At 29.7% G+C, this 24,582-nt stretch overlaps 3 protein-coding genes across 3 annotated transcripts; 2 read left to right on the forward strand and 1 right to left on the reverse strand.

Moving 5' to 3' along the window:
* The first annotated feature begins 794 nt into the window (after positions 1-794).
* Positions 795-2,151, forward strand: LOC111290202 (LOB domain-containing protein 41-like). Its single transcript, XM_089768723.1, has 2 exons — positions 795-1,105; positions 1,899-2,151. The coding sequence occupies exons 1-2, from the start codon at positions 795-797 to the stop codon at positions 2,149-2,151; spliced, it is 564 nt and encodes a 187-aa protein (XP_089624849.1).
* Positions 2,152-5,107: 2,956 nt separating this feature from the next.
* LOC111290691 (NADH dehydrogenase [ubiquinone] 1 beta subcomplex subunit 10-B-like) lies at positions 5,108-9,110 on the forward strand. Its single transcript, XM_022882110.2, has 3 exons — positions 5,108-5,453; positions 5,844-5,898; positions 8,823-9,110. The coding sequence occupies exons 1-2, from the start codon at positions 5,165-5,167 to the stop codon at positions 5,873-5,875; spliced, it is 321 nt and encodes a 106-aa protein (XP_022737845.1). The 5' UTR covers positions 5,108-5,164; the 3' UTR covers positions 5,876-5,898; positions 8,823-9,110.
* Positions 9,111-13,110: 4,000 nt separating this feature from the next.
* On the reverse strand, positions 13,111-14,990 carry LOC111290815 (zinc finger protein CONSTANS-LIKE 16-like). Its single transcript, XM_022882298.2, has 2 exons — positions 13,837-14,990; positions 13,111-13,573 (listed from the first exon to the last, which is right to left on the reverse strand). The coding sequence occupies exons 1-2, from the start codon at positions 14,869-14,871 to the stop codon at positions 13,322-13,324; spliced, it is 1,287 nt and encodes a 428-aa protein (XP_022738033.2). The 5' UTR covers positions 14,872-14,990; the 3' UTR covers positions 13,111-13,321.
* Positions 14,991-24,582: the final 9,592 nt, after the last annotated feature.

Consider the following 24,582-nt stretch of genomic DNA (forward strand, 5'->3'; position numbering starts at 1 on the left):
GTATGATATTATTTAGTAGGTTTTTGAGTACATTAGTAACCAAGGTGAAAAAAATCTTTCATTAAATGTCAGTATTCCATATCTATGCTGTCATCAATTTCATATATTTTAAAATTTTTTATTAATGTGCTAAAATAATTTGAATATTATTACATGTATTATTAAACTTCGTGTTACATGCATATTTGAATAAATTATGTATTTATAATATTCAGTTTATGAATTTAAGTTCGTTTTTATTTCTTTTAACATTTTTATTTAATGATAATAATAAATATAAATTATTTTTTAAAAAAAGTAAATTTCGTGGTATTTGTGTTAAACAAATGTTGCTAAATTTGAAATTTTGCGGCGTTTATAGCATAAACGCTATTAAATTTAGGGATATTTTTCTATATAAATATCATTAAATTAGTGATATTTTTCTATACAAATGTCGTTAAATTAACGGTATTTTTTGATACAAACGCAGTGATGATTGCTTTTGTAAATATCATTAAATAAAGTAATGTTTTATGATACAAATGTTTTAAATTAGTGATATTTTTTTTATATAAATACCACTAATTTAATGACGATTGTGATTACAAATGCTACTAAATTAATCGTATTTCGTATAAAATGTTACTATTTTTTTTAACGTGAGTATAATTGACGTTTTCAGTGATATTTTTTGACAAATATTATAAATATTTTATAAACTTAAAAAAAAAAAACATATCATTAAAGATCTAAACCTATGTAATATCTTCTGTTTTTTTTTAAGGAATTTTTAAATCATTGCTTTACGAAGCATGTGGAGATATATTGATATAGTGGACCCGAGTCACAGTTCGATCGAATTGATGTACTCCAAAAAATGCCGTCTATGTCAGACAGCCATCGACGCAGTTTTAAGTGGTGTTTTGATTAATCAAGTTTCCTCTAAATTGTCGACTTCGAACTGCCCACCTGCTAAATATGCATGTGACGTTCGACACGTGTCAAAAGACAAGAACACCAATGATGGGCTTCAGAAAGTTAAGCCTCGGGGACAGTTTAAGCGGTCGGCTTCAAAACTGAAGCCTAAAGTGGAGAAAGAGGCTTATGAGTCGGCGAGTCGTGGGTCGGCACGTATTCGCTGACTGAGTTTGGGAGTGGATAGTGGGGAAGGTGACGTCCTGTTGGTGGAGACGATGGACGCTTCGTTGGCTAAGGGTAAATTTGAATGGAGGGTAAAATTAATTTTGATAAAATTAAAAATAATGACGATGATAAGATTAATTATTATAATAATAAAATTAAATATTATAATAATAAAAATAAAATTAATGATAAAATATGTGTTTGAATATAATTATAATATTGATGATGAGGTAAAAAATAATAAAAATAAAATGTTATCATTAAAGATATTATATGAAAATTTATATAAAATAAAAAATTTAAATAATTTTATATTTATAAAATTAATAAATAATTAAAATTACTAAAATTAATTTTATTTCAAATAATAATTTTATTAATAAATATTTAAAAATTAATAAAATTGATAACAATATATAAAAGTGATTTTTTAAAAAATTGATAATAATTATTTATATTAAAATATTAATTATTTTTATTCAAAATAAAATTTAAAAATAAATAAAATGAAAAGAAATGAAAAAAACTTTTAAATAAAAAAATCAAAATAAAAAATGGACAAAAATAGACAAAATACATTTTCATTGCTACATTAAAATAAATAAATAAAAAAAGACAGCAAGGGTTTTTACGGAAAGATAAGGTTCACTGGTGGTGAGTTTTTTTTCACTGGAGCTTGAAGCGCCGGTTAGATTTTAGAGCTGCGGCACGATAAACTTGCATTTCTACCTCACCATTCATGTAAGCCGAATGTATTTTTTTGCACTGTGCAGTGCAGTTGACACAGGTTTTCATGATAAACGCAGCTCCGTTTCAATCCAAATGCAGCCTAAGGCAAATGAGTTATGCGATGTGAGTGATTTGGAGTTGGAGCTGACTCTAGGGTTCGAACAGAGGCCAAAGAAAAAGGGAACAATATCAACGGCTCTGATGATGCCACCTGTGGGGCCCAAGTGGAGGTTGGTCAGGGTTTGTGTTAGGTTTTGTAGCCAAAGACTGAGTTTGAGGCTTTTGGCATTGGCTTAAATGTGAAAAACATATGATTAAGAGAGGTTTTGATGTCAGTCCCGTTATATATATATATATACATATATATATGTATATATATATATATATATATATATTTATAGATAGCTTTTGAAAGTGTCGAAGAACAGTATGTCAAATAAAGGTTATAAAAGTTGGTCTACAATTTTTTTTTTTTTTTTAGGTTCTTTCTCTTTTTCAAAGGAAAATACTGATTTCATTTTCTGGTAAAATTGGCTTATTATGTCCCCTAAAGGATGAATTTGGAAATTGCCATAGAAAATAATTACTAATAAAAGATTGAGATTATTATTACACAAGTTTCCATTTCCATTCAGATTAGTGAAATGTCTTAAAATTCTAAGGTCTTAAGTTTAAATTTTAATTTATATGAGTTATAATATTTAATTATATTTTAATTTGTTAGTAGATTTTTCAGTGATTATAATTTGATTATGATATAATAATTAATTATTAATTGATTATATAAATATAATATTTGATTATAATTATAATTTTAAAAAATAGGTCATTGTATGTATTTATTAACTGTTTAAATATAATTATATAGTATTATTCACATAAGAGATTTATGTATATGTATTTTCTTTAATGTAAAAGAAAATTGAGTTTAAATGTAAAAAAATTATCAAATATACTAATAATAAAACTTTTAAATTCTACAAGCAATATTATGAGTGATGTGTATTTCTTAAGATATATTAAAAAATAATAAAATTAATTAAAAAAGTAAAGCATGTATTAATTTTTAACTCTATTTATGGAATTAAAAAAAAAATTTCATAGACAATGTATCAAATAATTTTTCTTAAATATGTATGTATTTACTATTCAAAAAATCATGTATGTATTGTTATTCAAAAAATTCAGTTAGATTTTTAATTGAATATTAGTTCAAAAAACAAGTAAGTTAGCTTAGATTTTTTAAAATTAAGGTTTTAAAAATTTAAAGGTATAATATATTTTTTTTAATTTTTAATCTATCTTTGAATTCTCTTCTCTTAATATTTATTTAATTGAAAAATATTATATATATATATATATAAAATTTTTGAAATTCGTAATTTTTAAATATTAACTCTAATAATATGTAAATTAATCCAAAAATAATTATGCATGTATAATATTCTCTTACACACACACAAAAAAAAAAAAAAGAATTGAACTTCTCGTAACATTAATTTATATTATTTAGCCGTCAACCTCTTAAACTGTTGTGGACTTGCTCAGTAACATCTCCAATATCTCAGAATCTCAATTGAAATATATATGTTTCTTGCAAATCATGGTTATGGTCTAGCGCGCCCTCGTTGTGGTTAATTTTATGAAATTGAATGTAGATGGTTCAGCCTTTGGAAAGCCAGAACCTGCAGGAATTGGCATTACAGACTCCAATCTTGCAGAAATCTAGAAGCTTTTCTCTTCTTTGCTGCATCTGGTTTCACTCAAATTGGATCAAAGATGTCTCCAAAAGTTCCTTGGCGCTTGAGGAATTTTTCTAATCACATGCAACAACTTCAAGAAACGATAAAATTTGCCTATATACGTCACTCAAATTCCAAAAGAGCAAAATGCTATCGCTGATTGTTTGGCAAAATCTGGTGTACAAAGAGCTCAAGTTCTTTCACTCTATTTCTCTCTGCTCCCTTTGTTTTCGTTCTTTGTCTTTCTAAAACTTCATAACAATTCTTTATTAATCAAACATCCATTTGCCTTTAAGAAGATGTTTAATATTATTTGGTGCTCATAATTTTTGTTTTTTTCTTTGAAAGATGAGAATTTGAACTCTATTTTTAAAGAGATTATACATTTAGTTATCATAAATCGTACTTTAAATTTAAATAAAAATCATAAAAAACTCAAAAAAAAGTTTATAAATTGACAAATTGTAGGAGATCAAAACATTTTTTTAACTAAAGAGGCCATAATATAAAAAATAAAAAATTATAAATATTGACATCTGAATTTCAAATTTACTAATATTACAGTTGCTGCATGAACTAAGGCTCAGTTCTCTGAAAAAAATAAAAAAAAGTTCTGGTTCAGACAATTAAGAGTTTGAAGAATGCTAGCTATAGTCAATTATGATAATTGCTTTTCAATACTTTAGAATTTAATGGAACACGTCAATTTTTTTTTTCTTAAAATCTGAAAAGAGTTACCTATTGTTCTAAGTTAATTTCATGTTTTTGTTTGATGAAAGATGAAAGATGAAAGCTAATTTCGTGTAAAAAGATTGAAAATTGAAACCTAGTTTTATTTATTTTTTATTTTTTTAATAATTGTTGAAAATAGGGGAAGTCCATACTTACTTTATCTCAAACAATATATACATGGAAGCTTTTAAAAGGTTAAAGGACCGTAACCGTATAATGAGCCCCGTTTTTTTTTTTTTTTAAGAAATAGCAGCTCCGTATTTTTCAACTCAACCTTCATTTCGTGAATCATAATAAATTTTATCACAAAAATATTTTAATGCTAAATTTAGAGCGCCATATCTCTCTTTTTATTAACAATACAAAATGTTTTCTAAATAAAATAAAAATTCTTACTTTGTTTGAAAAAAAAAGAAAAATAACAAAAATTTTTTTTTCGTAAACAACATAAAATCACAGCGAACCAAATACAGAGAGTTTGGACTTTTTAAAAAGGAAAGAAAGAAGATTAGGTTATAACCGGTTTGAGGACTTCGCCGATTGTGAAGAAATTTGTGAGAAAAAGGACCTAAACAATTTTTCTATAAAGCTTAAGATTTTCTTGACCGCTAGTTAAGAGTAAGAGAAGATTGATGATTGCAAGAGAGATTTCATTTTCAACTTTCAAGCCCAAGTAAACGAAAATCAACTGGGCCGAAAAACTACAAAAGTAGTCCATAAATCAAATTTACGTGAAAGCCCACCACAAAAACACAATTTCGAACACCCTAAATCGCCAAAATACTAAAACCAACTGCAGAGCAAAGAAGAGCAGAGAGAGAGAGAGAGAGAGAGAGATGGGGAGGAAGAAGCGAGTGCCAGAGTTCGAAGAAACGGCGCCGGATGACTTTGACCCTGCCAATCCCTACAAGGACCCGGTGGCGATGCTGGAAATGAGGGAGCATATAGTTCGAGAGAAATGGATCGACATAGAGAAGGCGAAGATCCTCCGAGACAAGGTCAAGTGGTGTTACCGTATCGAAGGAGTCAACCATCTCCAGAAGTGCCGCCACCTCGTTCGTCAGTACCTCGATGCCACCCGCGGCATCGGTTGGGGCAAGGATGGCCGCCACCCCTCCCTTCACGGTTCCTATCTTTTCCTTTTTAATATATATAAAACTTTTATTTTATTTATTTTAAGCATGGCTGGTTGTTAATTTTATTATTTGCGTTTTTCTTCCTGAAAAAATTTTAAAAAAAAATTAATATTTTCGCCTAAGACAATGTATGGTTTTGCTTTTATGTCTAAATTTGTCTATTTTGTTAGTTTTTGATTGAATCTAAATTTGTTTTGTTTACTACATTTTACTTGTTAACAACTTTTGAGGAAGTGAAAAACAAAGCAAGTAGTAAAAGTAACGAAAAAAATGAGCATTGAGCTGTTTTTTGTTTATTTATTTGTGGATTAGTCAACATTGTTCTTTGGGGAAGGAATGACTGAACTGTATTAATTTTGTTAATGATTTGGGATTTTAGGTCCGAAGGTTGAGGAGGTTGAGTCAGAATGAGTGGCTGCAAACGGTTACGAAAGGTAGTCTAAGACCTTAATTCTTTCTTTATGTTATCTACTGAACAATCTATTTTACAGTTATTGGATCAACAGAATTATTTCTTGTTTTGTTGTTGTTCAACTGAATTATGATAATGTGAAGACAGGTTCTAATAATTCAAAGAGGATACATTAGAAGAATAAATAACTATATATGTGTGTGCGCATGCATGTGTGCAGAAAGGTGGATTAGGTGTCACATGCAAATTTGACTTGTGGATGCTAATTTTGAGAAATTGTTGAGTTGAAATAATAGCAAAAATACAGATAAAGCTGGAATCATATTTTCAAAGTAGTTAAAGAATCTTTCATTTTCCAATCATTCGATGAAGATATGGGCTGGGAATGGAAAAATTACATTTTGTAGTGCTTGACCTAATTTTATTTGATAGTGATAATGAAAATTAAATTGTAATTGATAATTAAATTAAATTGATATTGATAGTTTTTGTGTTACAATGTACTTGTGATGAAGGAGATTTGATAAGGGGAAAATGTTTAATTAGTTTCAAAGTTTTAGCAATTTTTATTTGGATTGTTTTTTTAGTAGGCATTAATTTAAAATGAAGTAATAGTCTCTGTTAAATATGTTTGGGCTGGAGCTACCCTGCCTATAGTTTGGAAGTCTAAGTTCTCCTTTTATGTCAAAGAAAGGATAAGTACTAGACAATTATCTTTCGCAGTTTGGTTGTATGTCTTCCTAAACTCTGTATAACTTTGCTTTTAGATTAATTTTCTTTCCTTTTGAGTGCCTGCTTCTGGACGATTTCTATTCCTCAATAATGATTAAATAAGATTCTTGAAACATAAGCTAAAGAAGGACTAGGAGGGCAAACAGAAAAAAATATTACCTTTCATTTATGTTGCTGAATGCACGGTTTCATCCTTTACATTTTAAAATTCGAAGCATCTACGTTTATTTTGTGCCTCTGTTCTCGTTCTAACTGATAGAAGCTTGATGATTATCACCAACACTTGGGTATTTTCCAGTTTCATTTTAAATATTCTCTTTAAATATGTCCTTCAAAATCCTTAATACCAATGCTGCGAAAGAAATTAACTTAAGATACCTAGGTTGTTGATTTTTACTTTTACTACTTGCATTTTGTTATTTATTAGGCTTGATTTGTTTGTCATTTTTGCTATTTGGTTTTAGTTTCTGAAAGCAAAAAAGCAAAAAGCTCGTTTGGATGCATAAGCAAATCTGAAATTTGAAGGATTATACACTAAATATATAATTCTTTTAGAGGACAATATTGTGATTCCACCTCTGCATAGACACTTATAATTGGTGTTACATTTTAATTATTCTTGAATTTAAAATTAATTATACTATTGCTTTTTACCTTTTGCTTTTGCTTTATCGCAATTCTTCAAAAAGCAAAATGAAAGAAGCAAAAGTGTCAATCAAAGGAGCCTACTTTGTTGTTCACTCAAAAGTTGCTGTAAAAGAAGGACTAATAGTAAAAATTAAAATAATATTTGATTCAAGGTTAGCAAATAGATAGATGTAAAACTTTTCCAGACATGATTGTTTTATTTTAAAGTATATCATGTCTTTTGTTATATTTGAAAAACATGATTTATAATTTTTTAAATTATTGTTTGCTTTTGTATCCAAATGCATTTTCTGCATTTTGTTTTTGGAAGCAAAAAACAATTAGAAAAAAATGACCACCGAGCTGAGCTTGAGATTTTCTTGTGAACTTTAGTTTTGGGCAAATAGAACACTTTTTTGTTGCATTCTACCCCTGTTTATCCTTGATAATGATGATTGATATAGAGTTGGAGCTCCTTTTTATCCTTCATAAGGCTCATCGATTTATGTTAACAGTTAAAACCATTCTTAGGGTGCAAACTTGGCGAATATATCTGATTGATACAATTATATCTATTGTTCCCTTTCACCCCCATCTCAAATTTGTGGAGATTTCTTTTGGGGTCATGATTTGATTTCCCCATCTTTTTGGTTAATAGAAAACTAAACAAGTGTTTCCAACTTCAATTGCGAGAATTTTTTTTTAAGTAGAAACTTTGTACAGAAATGGGCCAGTTTAGCCCGTGTAGGTTGGTGAATGCAGTTCAGTAAATGCATTCAAAGATATTTTGATAGCCTTTTAATGAAGATACTGATAACAAGGTGATTCCAATGAGAAATTGTTACTTGATTTCGTAAGTAGTTGATCATATCATCAATTGATTGCATTTGGAGGACAATCATTGATTTGCTGTATACCTTGAAAATGTGGTTGAGAGAGATTCTATCTAAGTGAGAATACATGGAACTTGTTTTGCATAGTGGTCACTGCTAGATCATCACAGTTATCATGATGTTGTATCTAAACTAATCCATTCGCTTCATGATTTGTTTATCATTTTTTAATTGAATCTTGTTGATACCTTGAAGTTTTAGAATGTGATAAAAACAATGATGGGGTGGGATATCTAAATACGTGTGGTAAGGAGGTTTGTATCAATAAGCTTATGGTAAGAGTTTATATGAATGTTCTGCTCTAATAGGATGCCCTAAGATGTGACTTGAAATTTAGATTTTCAGAGCAAATGAAAACAAGTAATAAATAAAGAAAGAAAATTATTTCATTTTAGCTTCTTGTGGTGGTGGTATCATTGCATTTTGGTACCTTTGGTATCATCATGAATGAGACTTTATTCTCTCCTTTTACTTTTCTGAATATATCATGGTCTGTTTAGTCTTCTGTTTCTATTTTATGTGGTATGACCACTGGGTTGTGCATTTCTGATCTAAAGAATGTCTTCAAAGTTATTCAATCAATATCTGTGGATGTGTATATGACTTTTCTGTGTCTTGGCTGAAGGTGTAAAATTTTGTGTTGAACTTGAATAACTTGCATAAATAGAATTAATATTATGCTTCGCTGTTGCAGGTGACTAAATATGGCCAGCAAAGTAAGACATCAAGTGAGGGATTTGAATAATTGTTTGCTTTGTTGTTAATGTTGTCTGTGTTGTAAGACTCTTGTAACAAACCAGATATGATCTCTTTTTAATTTTCTTTTCTCCATTATGTTAGTCTTTTTTTTTCCCTTTGTCCTTTCTTGTTAGCATCCTAAAATATTTCTATTATTTGGGTTAGTCTATCTGTAACAGCACATCAGATAGTAAAATAAGTTTATTGTGATTTCCTGCTTGATATATATTACCTTGTTGATAAAGGATTTGTAGTTTTCATGCCCACTTTGATTGCTGTGTGATGGAGATGGAATTCAAACTTGATATGTCTTTTTCTGCTGTTTTGGGTTTAATTTAGGAAGGTGACTAAGATTCTCAACTGTTGTTCATACTCCTAAATTAGATCAGATGCAGCCTTAATTCATGCCATATAATGGCTTTGAATGTTGTAGATGCTCTGTTCTTGTTCATTTTACTTGTCCAACATTTAGTTTTACCTCGTTCAGAGATATGATTTGGCTTTATGTTTTGGGTTTATGGAGCTATCTTTGTGCATACGATGAAAGCATCTGGAAGCTGGCGACTGGGTTAGCATGCATTCAGGACCTGAGCAGTGGGTTTTGCAATGCCTTGCTTAAAAAGGGTAGCGAGTTGTGTGTAAATTGGAACTATCAGGTTTTTGTTCACAGAACCGGAGTTTTACAGCAAAAAGGACAGACAACAACAGAACAGAGGCTAGAGTTCATAAAGGCTACCAAAGTAATTTCTGTGCTGTTCACGTCTGCTTAATCCTCCATGATTATGCATTGTTATGGTGAGTTAGCAGCATCTACAAGTTTTGGCGAGTGCAGGTTGATTGAGTCTGGCACTGAGAATAAGATGCGATTACATCAGAAGATGATGGGCGAGAGTGGAGACTCTTAAATTTTGAGGCCTTTTCTTTTCTTGGATGTCAAGGCAATCTCTCTCAGTCAAGTGTACTGCACTAAGCTGCATCCTGTCAAGCTACGAAGTAGTCGACCTCCATTTTGGTCAGTGCGAAGCTGGATAAAAGCCTGAAAAAGAGTTAACAATAAGAAGTAAGGAAAGTATATCAAAAGGGCAGATGAGTTAGAAGAGAATCAAAACAAGTTTGAGAAAATCGATAATGAGATTTCCTCCTAAACTGGTATATATGCATGTGATGAAACCAGGAGCTCCTTCAGTCCAATGGGTGGGCAAAGTGTGTGGAAGGAGTTGCTCCCACACAACGCATCTGGTTGAACTTAAGGAGTTGCTCCTAAACTGCAGGGTCTTGTAAGTTTAGGTGTATTTTGGATCGTAGGCTTTGGTTATTATGATATATATATATATATATATATATATATATATATATATATATAGTCCTAACCTATTCTAGCCACACGAAGAAATTAACGTTTCAACGTCTATGGAATAGTATTTCAACATTGGCGTGTAGTATTTATTTGCGTTATTATGGCAACTATTTCTTTGAGGTCCGAGCAGGCCAATGAAAAAACATTTTTGCTAACGCATCCATTCTGTTAAATCAAATGTATGGTTTTTCACTCATGTTGTTCTTAACAACATTGATGACACACACAAATGAAATCAGCTTCACAAATAATTTAACTTAAATAAACGATGTAGCTTTGAAAATTAGGGAAAAAAAATTAAATTCCAACATTTTGGATGGTTTCCTGGGGGGACAATGCACAGAACAATTGCCCATAAATATGCTAACAGTGCATAGGCTATATATTCAGGATTTTTTTTTTTCAGTTTCATGGCTATTAAACGCACTTCAACAAGTTCTTCATTAAAGCAGGATTTTTTTAATCAAAATGAAAAATATAATAAAGAGGCTAGGAAATCTGCCTTGCATTTTCTTGGCACGTATTCACTATGAGAGCTGTGGTGCCAGCCAACGAAGGTTGGGCAAAAATATTGAACCCTTTGGTCCAACCACAGCTTGTTGGCTAAGGTCTGTCCCAGCAACTAGCTGGCCTGCCCCAAAAAGTGGCCGAAAGAAAGAAAAAGAGGGCAATGCACCATTTTATTTTTTATTTTTTTGGAAAAATATAACAAAAGATAAAATCAAAGTATAAAATGCCAACAAAAAATCTAAGGGACAAATGTTGAGGATGACAAGTCGACATTTTATTTCCACAAGTAGTAGAAACTTCTCCAGACCATAAATGATTAATATTATATATATTATTATATATAACTGCCAAAATTAATTGGACCAATGTATGTAAGTAGATGTATTTATAAGTATTTGTAAATATATATGCATATGAATACTGTATAATGTCGTTCTCTGAAAATTGACTTGTAATTTTAAGCTTTCGGACCCAAAAAAGTTTTTGGGCCACCAAGCTTGTTAACGGAGGGTTTACTTGCTAGTGGAAAGTTATTATTATTATTATTTGGAAGAAAGATAAAACTTGGATTCATCTCTTTGAACCTTAGACACATGAACATATAAACAATCCAACCAAATGCATGTGCAATGTTTTGCTATCACTATAAAATTCTTATATTATTTATTCATATATACTATAAAATGGATCTTCATGTATATAAATTAGTGTTATAATTGATAAACAAGTTAAAGATAGTGATCATATTTATTGACTTTTTTTTTTTTTTTAAATAAAAGAGATTGATGTTTGAAAATAAGAGAAAAAGTTATAAATGTTGGGATGTTAGATATACTAACTGTAACTGCAATTATATACCCCAACTGAATTAAATTATAGATTTATAGGAATGAAACATTGGTAAAGATTATTTTTCAATATTTATTTATTGTGTGCGGTTTCTTTTTTGTTTTGACTAGAAATTTATGAGCACTTTATTTGTATTGGATTAATTTCTTGATATAAGAACATAATAGATTGTTTTGCTTGATTATATTGGGCAGGCTACACATCCAATATTAATAAAAATTCTATGGTTGAAAAAAAATTTCGAGCCCTAGCACATGAAATTGGCAAGCAAGGATGGTTCAGTTGTCAGAGTCTTAAGGAGGAGTCATGAATCTCATATCGACTGTGTATTAGAGTTGATCATGGGATATAAGGGTTCACACTACTTTTTTTTTGTGATGCCTTTTGTAAGATAAAATCGTAAAGTCAAAGGGCCAAAGTGAATAATACCTCACAAGTTGTGTGGACCATGATAGTTAAACTGATTTGGAACAAGGAAAAAGTCATCCCCGTATCTTGGAATCATACGAGCTTGGAGTTTGAGTCTCGACCTATGACAAGTGGTATTAGAACCAGCTTTAGGGATACTTGCAATGTGTCTCTGAAGACGATGGGCCTTCATTGGAGTAGGAGAGGATGTCACGGTTTTAAGGAGAAGTCATGAATCTTACATCATTTGTGTATTAGAGTTAGTCATGAGATATAGGGTTCACACCATTTTCTCTTTATGAATTCTGTTTTGTGAAACAAAATCGTGAGATCAGGGTTGAAGTAGATAATACCTCACAAGTTAGTGTGAACCGTTAGAGTTGATCATGAAGATATAAGTTCACAACATTTTCTTCATACGAAATCCCTTTTGTGGGACAAAACCATACCTCACAAGTTAGTGTGGATGGTGATAATTAGATTGATTTGGAACATGAAGGAGGCCATCCTCGTATCCTAAAGTTGTGCGAGTCTGGAGCTTAAATCTCGACTCGTGATATAATGACTATGCAATTGAAAACTCTATTTCATATACAAGTGAGTGATTAAAATAATATTAGAGTGTTGAACTTGAACCAACTAAATCTTATATGCAACAATACTCATGGTTTAGAAATATGCATGGACTGCCAAAATATGAGAATTCTTTTACAAACTAATAGACTTTCCTCGTTGATCTTCTACTGTGTACATGTGTTAAACAAAGAATTGAAATACAAAGTCTAAACATATTAATTTAATTGTTGAATTCCAGTTTTAAGTTGAACCAAACTAATTCAAATTGAGGCTATTCAGAATCAATTGGTCACCGATTTTATACAAATAGGCAATAGCAGAAGTTCTTCTTCGTCTTCCTCTGGTACATATATAAATTGAATCAAGTCAACAAACTGTACAAAGTAGATTAATTTGTGAAATTAATAGCCATGTTTAAAAAGAATAAAGCTGCATGCTTGTAATTAAAATGGAAAAATGAAACAAAACCCTTCATTTATCCAAAGCAGAAGATGGTAAAGAAACCAGAAATTAACTTTAATTAATTTACAGCGGATTCGGTTAATTGACATGGTAGCTTGAGCTTCAACGTTAGGAAGATATTAGTACAACTGTTACAGAAAGATCTAACGGTATAGTTCAATTACAACTACCCTAATCCATTTATTCATTTAAAAGCTTAACTAATACAGTCTAGGTACTGGTTAAGCAACTCGCCTGCCAATTCTTGCAAAGAAACAAACAACAAGAATTGGCAGTTGAAGAGTTGCTATTACTTAATTGACATAAGGAAAAGCAGTCCCCCCAAAGGACGTTCTCTTAACGAACCTGCCTTTCATTCTAGGCCTTTTCTCCGCATTCAGCTTCCTCACTTCATACCTTATCTTCTTCGAAAACAGTCTCGTTCTTCGCTTCTCTCTATATCTTGATACCCTTGCTTCCCTTTCTTCGTCTGTATTCCCTCTTGCCTGCCTGTATATTCCCCCTATTCCTCCATTCAGGTGATGACCCTCTTTCGGATTTGAGCCCTGGAGTACCACGGATTGACAAATTATGTATTAGGCATATCAATTAAAAGTACTTTGTTGTATATAATCAACTACTACTAGGATTGAAAGTTTACATTATGAGTAGAATTGGCAAAGGATCAGTTTGAAATTTAACTGTTCTACTGCATCTATATATATGCTGTAAGAAGTTAAAGAAAGGATATATATATATATATATATATGTATGTGTCTATATATATTTTTATTTATGAAGAAAAGGAGGAGAGGGATGTATATAGTACCATGAAATAATCAGGGTTGAATTCTGGTCGGCTTCCTGATGTCCAAGGAGAGCCTTGGCTGGCCCAAGCTGTGATGACTGACTCATAATTCAGCCTCAGCAGCATGTTCCTCTTCATCTCTGTCTGCCTTTGACCATCCATTATTGTTGGAACCACCTTCTCTTCCTCCTTATCAATCGTGGGTGACTCATAATCAAAACTCCAGTTTAAGGATGCTCTTGCCACATCAAATGCAGAATCACAGCAACAAGCTGTTTTACCTTCCTTTTTTTCTTCTTCTCCTTCTTCATCTTTAACTTTCATTATTTTGCCTCCATGAAAAACGTTACTTTCTTCTTCCTCTTTGCAATCTAACAATTCAATTCTTTTGTTGTCACAAGTGTCCTCATCAGGTCCAACTCCTAGTAAGCTCTCAACATCAGCAGCAAACTCGGCAAGATCCAAATCTGATGGCAAGAAGCCATGAAAATCATCATTCTGCTCGCATGTTTCTTCATGTCCATAATAATCAAATACCAAATTCCCATCTTCATTTACCATAGGAACTTCATCACCATCACTTGTTACCATATTACCTAATTCTGCAGAAAAAGGATCGAATACAGGGACTCTGCAAAACAGCTGCTCTTCGTTCTCATCAACTGACCCGTCTTCACTACCAATCTCAGGAACAAGAGGATCAAGCTGATTCAAATTCAATACTTTTCCCTCACCTTTTTGTTGCCTGGACATGGACTTGCTATGCCTTGGTGTTCTTGCCTTTCGAGTGAAACCTTGGTGCCATGCTGGTGGAGCATCTTGATTAGTAGTACCGTTCATCACCGAATCATTGAACGTAGAAGATGCAATTTCAAGCCTAACCCTTTCATGTCTGCTGGCTAACTGATTAGCGGAGTGGACTGATGTATCACAACCGTGGCAAAGAAAGGCATCATCAGCTGCACAATACCAACGAGCACGCTTTCGCATACAACCATCACAGGCTCTAGCCGTCTTGCCTCCCATGGCATTCGCTGCTCTCTTGTCAGAGATCATTGGATAGACAGAAAAAAACAATAATTTAGCCTTTACAAGATTCAAACGGGCTTAGGTATAGTTAGGAATTAGCTCTGCTCAACAAAAGAAACAAGCTGAAAAGCAAAGTGTCTTTACAAAGGAATATTAGGGTACCTGGCATCTATTTATTTTGAGGAGCCCATGGTTCAATAATTAGGGTTGAGAGGTACGTTTTTAAATGTGACCCACCCTATAGCACTTTTGGTTTTTCTGCTGCAGTGGGAGCCCATGCACTTTTTGGGACCCAGAAGTTGGGGCTTATCTCAGTGTTCATTGGCTGAAATTTTCAAGTTCATCCTAATCCCTGAATTCTCACTGGCTATTTGTCAAATTCAAGGATTCCTCATGGTCCTACCACGTCTGTCTGAAATCTAGAGTAAGACTGTTTTGTTGGTTTGTTCTCTCCCTACATATTTCAATTATTCTGTTAAAATTTACCTGCAGAACTGTCAATGTTGCGGTCCCCTCCTTTCGAGGTTGCTTTCGATTCTCATGTGGTTGCCATCAATTCTCTCTTTCTCACTCTTTCGCAGAGTCACACGCCTCAAGCATTCTCCTCCAGTTGATGGATGCATGGGCAGAAAATGGGCATTCCATCAACACCTGGGACTTAACTTGATCCATTGTCTTGACAGGAAGTGCAGACAGTTATTTGTAACCTGCGTTCGGATTTCAAAGGAACCTGAGCCTTATTAATATATATATATATATATATATATATATGTATGCATATATAACTTCATTTTAGATATAGTAATCGATGTGAAGTGCAATCAAATCGGCTTAAGAAAACCTTATATACTTTTTAAGCACTATCCGAAGGTTATAGTAACATTTTTCATAGGTGTAGCCATCAAGCAAGAAAAATCCTTTTCAGTCTAAAGAAAAATACAGATAAATTCAATATTACTGCGCTTTTAATGAACTTCATTTCTGTTAAGATGTTACACTGTTACTCTGTGTATATATATTTCCATTTCGGTTAGGTATAGCAGGGAAGATATATGTATAAGTTTTCTTTCACTGATTTCAAATGTTCATTTTGGAAATAAACCTTCAGTAAATTTTAGAAACCAAAATTTTTTTTTTTTTTTTTTTTGACAATGTAAGTGATTTTATATTTTTTAATACCTTGTTGCAAACTAATTAGGTTTCATTTGATTTTTGTTTTTACTTTTAACCAAAAAAAATAAAAAACAAAAATATCAATGAAAAGGATCCTAGATTTTACAATAAAAATATGTAATTGGTACACATAATTTTTTTCTAAAATTACAACCATAATAAAATATTATATTCATATAATCAATTATTATATTACAATGGAATTATTATCACCGAATAATTAACTTCTTATTCATGTGAAAGCTAATTGCTAAGGCGACGTATAAAATATTCTTCTTCTTACACTTCTATAGTTCCAACTTGTAAGGCTTACTATTTTTTTTTGGCCAAACTAAAGAGGTGCGACTTGATAAATGCATGGTCATTCTCACTTTTTTTTTTTTTTTTTTTTTTTGTATTTCCAATTTTGATTGATAAAATATCATATGTTTAAGTGGTAATAAAAAGATAGAGTAAATTTCAAATTGATCATGGAGAGGCTTAGATATTATAGAGTATTTTTATTTAAATTTATTTATTTTTAATAATTGCATATTAAGATTGTTTGCTTTTATTTAAATTTATTACTCCTTTTCTTATAATAAAGAATCAAACAAAAAAATCAAAGAGATATTGTATAGCCTCTTAACTATTAGAAATGTTTACATGGTATTTAAATTAAAAAAAAAATCTATTTAGATATCACAACGTCCAATTCTGTGTATCATGAATTTACTCCAAACTTTACATAATTAACAAATATTCATAATGTGACAATCAACTAATAAAAATTTGATACATATTCAAATTGTGCACATGTGGATGACATGCAAGTACCACCTGGCACTAACATGGCTATCGCATGTCAAGAAAATTAAAATATTAAAAAATTAAAAAAACTTTTTTGAAAAATCTAAAAATTCAAAATAAAAAGAAATTAAAAACTTTATGATTTTTTTAAAAAAATTAAAATTCAACTTTTCGAAATCTGGATTTTTTAAAAAAATCTAAAATCTAAAAATATTTAGAAAAATAAAATATGAAAAAAGAATTTTAAAAAATAAAAAATTGAATAAAGAGGAAGAAGAAAGAGAGGAAGAAGATAGAGCAAGGAACGAGAAAAGGTGGGGGAGGGGATGATGATGCTAGCCAAACAATCTAGTTAGCTAGATAGGTGTTAGGTATACATACTATTATAATATATAAATCTATAATAGGAAACAGGAGACCTAAAGTTAAATTCAGTATCATGAGTACATTTCTAAGCTGAACAAACAAATTGAAGAAATTTAGTTTAAGCATCTACCTAGAGAAGAGAATTGGATTGCTGATGCACTGGCTACTTTTGTTGCAATGATCAAAATAGATACAAATACCGAGATTCAACCCATAATGTTGAAGGCGAAAGATCTACCAATACATTGCTTAGAAATTGAAGAAGAAATTGATTGAAAACCATGGCATCATGATACTTTTCAATACATCAAAAGTCAACAATACCCAAAGTATGCAATGAAAAATGATAAAATGATCATAAAAAAACTGGCTATGATTTTCTTCCTTGATGGTGATATCTTTTATAAAAAAAGTCAAGATTAGGTGCTTTTAAGATGTATAGATGTAGCTGAAGCAAAAAGGATTTTTGAAGAAACACATGATGAGGTTTGTGGGGCATATGTGAGTGGTCTTATGATGAGTAGACAAATTATGAGGGTTGGCTATTATTGGTTGACAATGAAGGATGACTGTTTGATTATGCTAGAAAATGTCATAAATATTAGATTTATGTTGATAAGATTCATGTTCCTTTATTAACTTTACATGTTTTACCACCTTTATAGCCATTCTCTATGTGAGGTATGAATGTTATCAGTCCCATCACCTAGAAAGCTTCAAATGGACATAGATTCATCTTTATGATAATTGATTATTTCACAAAATAGATAAAAGCTACATTATATGCTAGCATGACCCGATCGATGGTATGCAAGTTCATAAAGAAAAAGATAATATGTAGATATAAGCTTCTAAAAAGAATTATTTTTGATAATGCTAAAAAATTGAACAATAAAATGATGAAAAAAGTGTGCACTCAGTTAAAGATCCATTATCATAATTTGACACCATATTGTCTGAGATGAATGGGGCAGCAGAGGCTATAAATAAAAATATCAAGAGAATCTAAACAAATGATTGATACTTACAAAGATTGGCATGAGAAGTTGCTTTTTGCCTTGCATTTTTATAAAACTTCAGTTAAAACCTGTACTAGGGCCATCCTATTTTTGTTTAGTTAACTATGTGTGATTGATCATCTAAGTGAATCTATCATTTTTAAAGAAATCTTAAACTTGACTAAACATCTTTAAAAAAATATAGGTTCTAGTTTTCTAAACAAAACTGAATTTAGGAATTTGATTATATATAGGGAAGAATATATCACCCCCACAATGGACATCTTAAAATGATACCAATTGAGCTTAAATTACCTTTTCTAAGTCTTTATTAAAATAACTTTTTGTTCCTAACTTATAATTTTATTATTCTTATTAATTAATTAATTAATTATTAATATTGATGCTTAAATATTGAAAATATTTTAAAGTTTTCTACAACACCATAGTCGATTATCTAAAAATATTTCTCACCTCAAGAGTATTCAAGTAATATGCTTGTTTCCTTAAAGAGACTCCTTCATTGAATTTATTAAATATTTTATGAAATAGAATTAATTATTAATACATAATAATTTAAATAATACAAATTCATAATAATAATAATCAAATACAAGTTTAAATACATGGTTTAACACATATAATCACAATTTAATTATTCATGTAAGAAAATTAAATTACCATAATTTATTCTCAATTCTTTTTTTCAAATTAGAAATAAATAATTTTTACATTAAGACCAATTTCTAAATCCTTTAACACCTTAATTGAATTTAGAAAAAGTTTTTTCACCTAAAAATTTCTAAGAAAGTTACATAGAAAGTTACATATTTGTAACTTTCTTAGAATTTCATAATTGGGCAAAATTTTGTTTATTCTTAATTATTTTACAAATTAAATAAAAAAATATAAACAAAACTTTAAACATTACAACAAATAATAACTTAATCAAAATAAATAAATAATCAAAATAAAAAAATTAGAATGGGAAATAAAGCAAAATAGAAACAATAAATTGTGCAAAATGTGTCGGATTTATCTCGGATCAATGTGCAGGTCTAGCTAGGTCGAGGCTATAAGTCTTTAAAATCTTTTAAACTTGAACAACATTGTTTCAAGGAGGTATTTAAAGCTTTATTTCATTTTTTTTCCAATTTTCTCCTTCCCTTTTTAATTTTTAGCTAATTCTCTCTGACCTCTCTCTAAAAAAGTTTGAATGCTGGCTGGAATCTTTAAAGGCTGTTAGAAACTTTATCAAAAAATTCAAACCCCACTGAAAAATTTAACAAAAAATTCAAACTTCGTTGGAAAATTGATCGAAAAATCCAAATTTTCAAAAAAATTCCCAGAAACCCAAAAAAGAAATCCATAGACCCAAAATTTGATTCCATTTTCATTTCCCTAGATTAACACTTTCTAAATCACACCCAATCCAAAATCTCACTAAGGAATTTACCAAGAAGTTACTATAATTTTTATTTATATTGATTTATTATCCCTTTGTGTTAATTGTGGGTCTTTAAATAAGCCTTCTATTCAAAGTCATATAGGATTTTAATTTCAAAGAGAATTTTCAGAACTTCTTTCACTCTGTTTTAATTTCAAATTTCCAATCAAACATAACTTCTTAATTTTCCCTTAATTTATAAAATGTACAAAACTAAAACCCAATTAAACTTGAAATGCCCTATGAAACAACTATCCTATATCAAAAGGAATTTGATTCTAGAAAAACTTTATCAATTTCAATCCTAGCTAAAGATTTTGTAGATTTCAAATTCTTTTTTTTTAACGAAAATCAATAAAATAAAATTAAAAAGAATATAAAGTTAAATCCAATTAAACTTCTAATGGACAAGAATAAAACCCGGACAAATATGATATCTATAGTTGCCCTTCTTTGCATATTTTCTGTAAAAAAAAAAGAAAACTTGTGCAAAGATATAGATAGCCATTACGTCAAGATCCTAATCTACCCAAACAAATTTTTTTGAAAAAACTCCTCTAAATAGAGATTCAAAGACTTTTAAAAATATAAAAGACTTATCAAAATAGCTTAATAACTTTTGAAAAATATAAAAAGCTTTTCTAAACTGAAACTCAACAAATTTAAAAAATTTAAAAAGCTCATCTAAATAGAGGCTTAACAACTTTAAAAAAATTTAAAAGACTCCTCTTATCTGAGGCTCAACAACTTTTGAAAATTTATAAAGCTCAACTCATTGGAGGCTCAATAACTTTTGGATAATTTAAAAGGCTTTACCAATCAGAGGCTCATCAATTTTTGAAAAATCATAAAAGGCTTTTCTCATTAAAGGCTTAATAACTTTTGAAAAATATAAAAAACTCATCTTATCAAAGGCTATGAAACTTAAAAATTTAAAAAGCTCAACAATTTTAAAAAATATAAAAAGCTTATTTCAATAGAGGCTATGAAACTTTAAAAATTTAAAAGGCTTCTCTAACCAAAAGCTATGAAACTTTTAATATTTTAAAAGGGCTCTTTTCACCAAAGACTCAATAACTTTTGAAAACAATAAAATACTCCACTCATCAAAAGCTCAATAACTTTATAAATTTTAAAAGGCTTTTTAACAAAGGTTTATCAACTTTTCTTGAAACCATTTCCTTCATTTGAAAGTTAGCATCATATCTCTTTAAACTTTTCCTCAATTGAAGATTGAAATTCACCCTCATAAATTTTTCCTCATACAAGGATCAAAATCACATTAAAGGGTTTTATCTTCACAAAAAGTTTTCCTGAATCAAGGATCAATACTTTGCTCATTTTATCAAAAATTTTCCTCATTAAGATCAAATCATTATTTTTAAAAATTATTCTCCACCAAGGATAAAGTTTTATTTTATTTTTTTTGGAAAAATTTTCTTAAAGTAAAAATGTTTCACACTTTCATTAATCTTAATTTCAAGATCCAAGATCACAACTTCTAATCAAACAAATGCCATGAATGCCATGCTATGAATGCAATATCATGAATGCAACTTTAAGTATGACAAAAAGGTTTTCAAGATCCTTTCAATGCCTTCTTTCCTTTTCACTTTGCCTTGTCACTCAACTTTCATTTCAAAGTGATGTAAGAATCTTTTATAGACTCATTCATTTATCATCATTTCAATTCATGGTAAATGCAGTTCATGACATATTTCTTCAACTAATTTTGGGAAAGCAATAATAATGAAGAGCAAGGTCAATTGAAGAAAAATGGTAATCAATTGTTAGTTTTGAATTGATCCGTATTTTGAAATGGTAAAACATTAAACTAAATAAGCTTGATTAAGATTTTGAAAAGGATTTATTTACTATATGTTCTTAAGTTTTATTATTTTTGTACTAAATAAATAATATGATTTTCAAAGTTTGAGCAAACGTTTCTTTATATTTTTTTATTTCTTAAATCAAAACTATTTTTAAACACTATTTATTTAAGCTTAAATGAAATCCAATTATTTTTTTTAAGTGAACTTATTCATTTTGAACTCAATACAATTTTGATAATATTGGTTTTGAGAAATAGATTAACTTAAAAAAGTTGTTTTACAAGAACAAAGTTTTCTAACATTGAACTTGTTTGATTTTTTTGTATTAATTCATAAAGCTTTAATATTTGAATTTTATATGGTTGGAAAGATCATTGAGTCTATTTTCTAATGGATCAAACAAAATCAAAATCCAAATTTTTTAAGAAAAGATTTTGGATTTTTACTAAACACTTTGTAGTTGTCTAAAAACTACACGATAGGTGGATTTGAAAATTCACTATAATTAGTATATAATGAATTAGGTGATGAATTTTATACGAATAGAAAACTCTTTAAGTCTAGTTTCTAAATCTTGAAACAATTTTTAATTTGGAAATTGTATAACTTAAGATATGATCAAATTAGCGAGTAGAGTGTAAAATATGATTCAACCACCTAGCTTGACCAGATTGATCCCCTAGGTTATAGGATTGATCCCCTGGCTAAACCAATCAATCCTCTCTTGTAATGGATCAATTGATTTTTTTTACAAAAATAAAATGGTTTTGAAAAACACCAAAATGGATTAATCCTCTATAAGAAGGGATCAACGGGTAAGGCACAAGATCGATACCCTACCAAAATCAATCAATCCCTTCAATTGTAATGGTTAAAAATGAAGTGAAATACATGAACTAATTGATCTCCTCTAAGAAAAGATCGATCCCCTATGCCTATAAACACTCTAATGACTACTTTATCAAGTTTCAATGGCTATTTTCAACTCAAAACCATCCCCAAATAGCTAGTTCCTCATTTTTTCTATAAATTGGGCATTCCAACACACTAAGAAGGTTGATGAATAAAGAGAGCAAGATAATATATTTATCCTCTTAAAGAAATCAAGAGTTTTAAAGCTTTAAAGTCCATATCTTTGTATTTACTGTATCCAAATAATTTTTTTTGTTCATTTATGATTTTCTTATACTTAAACTTAGCAAACACTTAGCCTTAGAGGTGTTGTTCTATTGTTTGCAAAATTACCTTTGATATATAAAAATGAAAGAGAATAAGAGATGAGGTATCCTCTTGAGAGCTTTGCAGTGAGATTGGGTAAAATACTACAAAGGCTAAAGGTTTCTATTTTAAGCCTTAGAGAGAAAAATATAGGGTTATATTTTTAATTCAAGATTATTGGATTAAAGTCTTGGTGTGGATAACCAAAAAGAGAGGACATAGGTGCCATATGAAAAATGACCAAATCTTTATAAATCTTTATGCTTAATTTCTCTATCCCTATATCTTTATTTTCATTGTTGATTATATATACTTCTAGATATATTTTATTTTGATATTAATTTTAATTTTTCATTTAATTATTTTGAAATCATTGTTTGGGAAGAACTTGGAGAAATCTAATTCACCTTTTTTGGATCACCATTTCACCTAAAAAGCTAATAATTGGTATCAAGGTTTTGGTCTCTTTTTGTAGGCTTAACCACTTTGAGTAAAGATTTTATGGCTCAATTTAGGTTCCAAAATGATGAAAAAAATTTTCAAAGCTCCTGTGTTTGATAAATTTGAATTTTATGAATAGAGAATAAAGATGAAGGTGTTCATAATAGCCCATGATTTCAAAGCTTGGAATGTGATAGAGAAATGGCTTGAAATTCAGTCAAATGATGTAAACTACATGAAAAAAGTGATAGATGATGCTAAAGACAAGTGCTTACTATATGTAGCTTTTGACTCTCACAACTTCCACTTGGTATCAAAGTGTTCAACCTTAAATAAGATATGGGAGAAGTTGAATGAAATATGTGAAAGATAACAATCCAACTAAAATGCATCATGTCTCATGGATCTTGAAGATCTGAAGGTATCCTCTAATTTCATTGATTCAAATTTATACACTTTTGATAAGTTGCAATATGCTTATAATGAGCTACATGTTAAATGTGAATCAATAAAGAGGAATTATAACAAAATGATTTGAAAGTTGAATGTAGAGAATAAGTTTTTAATAAATGCAAAAAATGCTTTAGAAAAAAAATGAAAGGGTGAAAATAGAATTAAAAGCCTCTCAAAATAGTTATGAAATTTTTTAAAAAGAAATTTGATGTTTTGATGAATGAAAAATAAGAGTTTTTATATAAGAGTTTAAGTGCTAAAATGATTAAATGTAATTTTTATAATTTTCATAGTCATACTATACATACTTGTTCCATAAAAAGAAAAGTTTCATTTAGAATTAGGCAAGTATGGGTTCCAAAAGAAATAAGAGATATTGTGACTAACTCTTAAAGACCCAAAGCAATTTGGGTACTAAAAATCAAATGAGCATTGTCTCTTGTATGTGTACTAGAGCAAGGAGCTACATTATAATTTTGAAGAAAAGAACTCTAGACATACAATAAAGATAGGTAACTTCTAAATTTTTATTTGAAAAAAAATTGAATTTGGTTACCTATTCTTGATGAAATTTGTGAATGCTTGATTGATTATGCAAAATTTTGTTGAAATTGATTACAAGACATATGTTGTATAATCTTGAGAAAATGTGAGCTTTAATTGAGTATGCATTTATTTTTTCTCTTGAATGTATGATTTTAATATATTTCATATGCTAATTGGTATTGTGTTTAATACTTACTTGCTTGAGATACATTTTTAAAAAAAATTCATGAATGCTCTAATGAATTTATGAGATTACATATGAATGCTTTTGATATTGGGATTGCATGAATGATCTTGATATTTGGATATTATTGGTGAAATTGTTATTGGTGCTTGATGTGATTAATTGTGTGCTAATTATTTTTATATTTATGCACAAACTTAAGGGAAGCACTAAAAGTTTAATGATTGTAAAATTTTATGTTTTGCTCTGAAAGTGACTTGTGTTAGAGTCAAGCTTTAAAATATGAAATTT

This window comes from Durio zibethinus, chromosome 11 (genome assembly GCF_047325235.1).
Source record: "Durio zibethinus cultivar Kanyao isolate XHJ-2024 chromosome 11, ASM4732523v1, whole genome shotgun sequence".
Taxonomy (NCBI): Eukaryota; Viridiplantae; Streptophyta; class Magnoliopsida; order Malvales; family Malvaceae; genus Durio; species Durio zibethinus.

Excerpts from the sequence above, each read along its gene's own strand:
- LOC111290202 (XM_089768723.1), top strand. The coding sequence starts at position 795 with ATGTGGAGATATATTGATATAGTGGACCCGAGTCACAGTTCGATCGAA. Across the intron at positions 1,106-1,898 it reads TATGAGTCGGCGAGTCGTGG|TGCAGTTGACACAGGTTTTC; the intron begins GTCGGCACGTAT and ends TGCACTGTGCAG.
- LOC111290691 (XM_022882110.2), top strand. The coding sequence starts at position 5,165 with ATGGGGAGGAAGAAGCGAGTGCCAGAGTTCGAAGAAACGGCGCCGGAT. Across the intron at positions 5,454-5,843 it reads CCGCCACCCCTCCCTTCACG|GTCCGAAGGTTGAGGAGGTT; the intron begins GTTCCTATCTTT and ends TTGGGATTTTAG.
- LOC111290815 (XM_022882298.2), bottom strand. The coding sequence starts at position 14,871 with ATGATCTCTGACAAGAGAGCAGCGAATGCCATGGGAGGCAAGACGGCT. Across the intron at positions 13,574-13,836 it reads TCAACCCTGATTATTTCATG|GGCTCAAATCCGAAAGAGGG; the intron begins GTACTATATACA and ends GTGGTACTCCAG.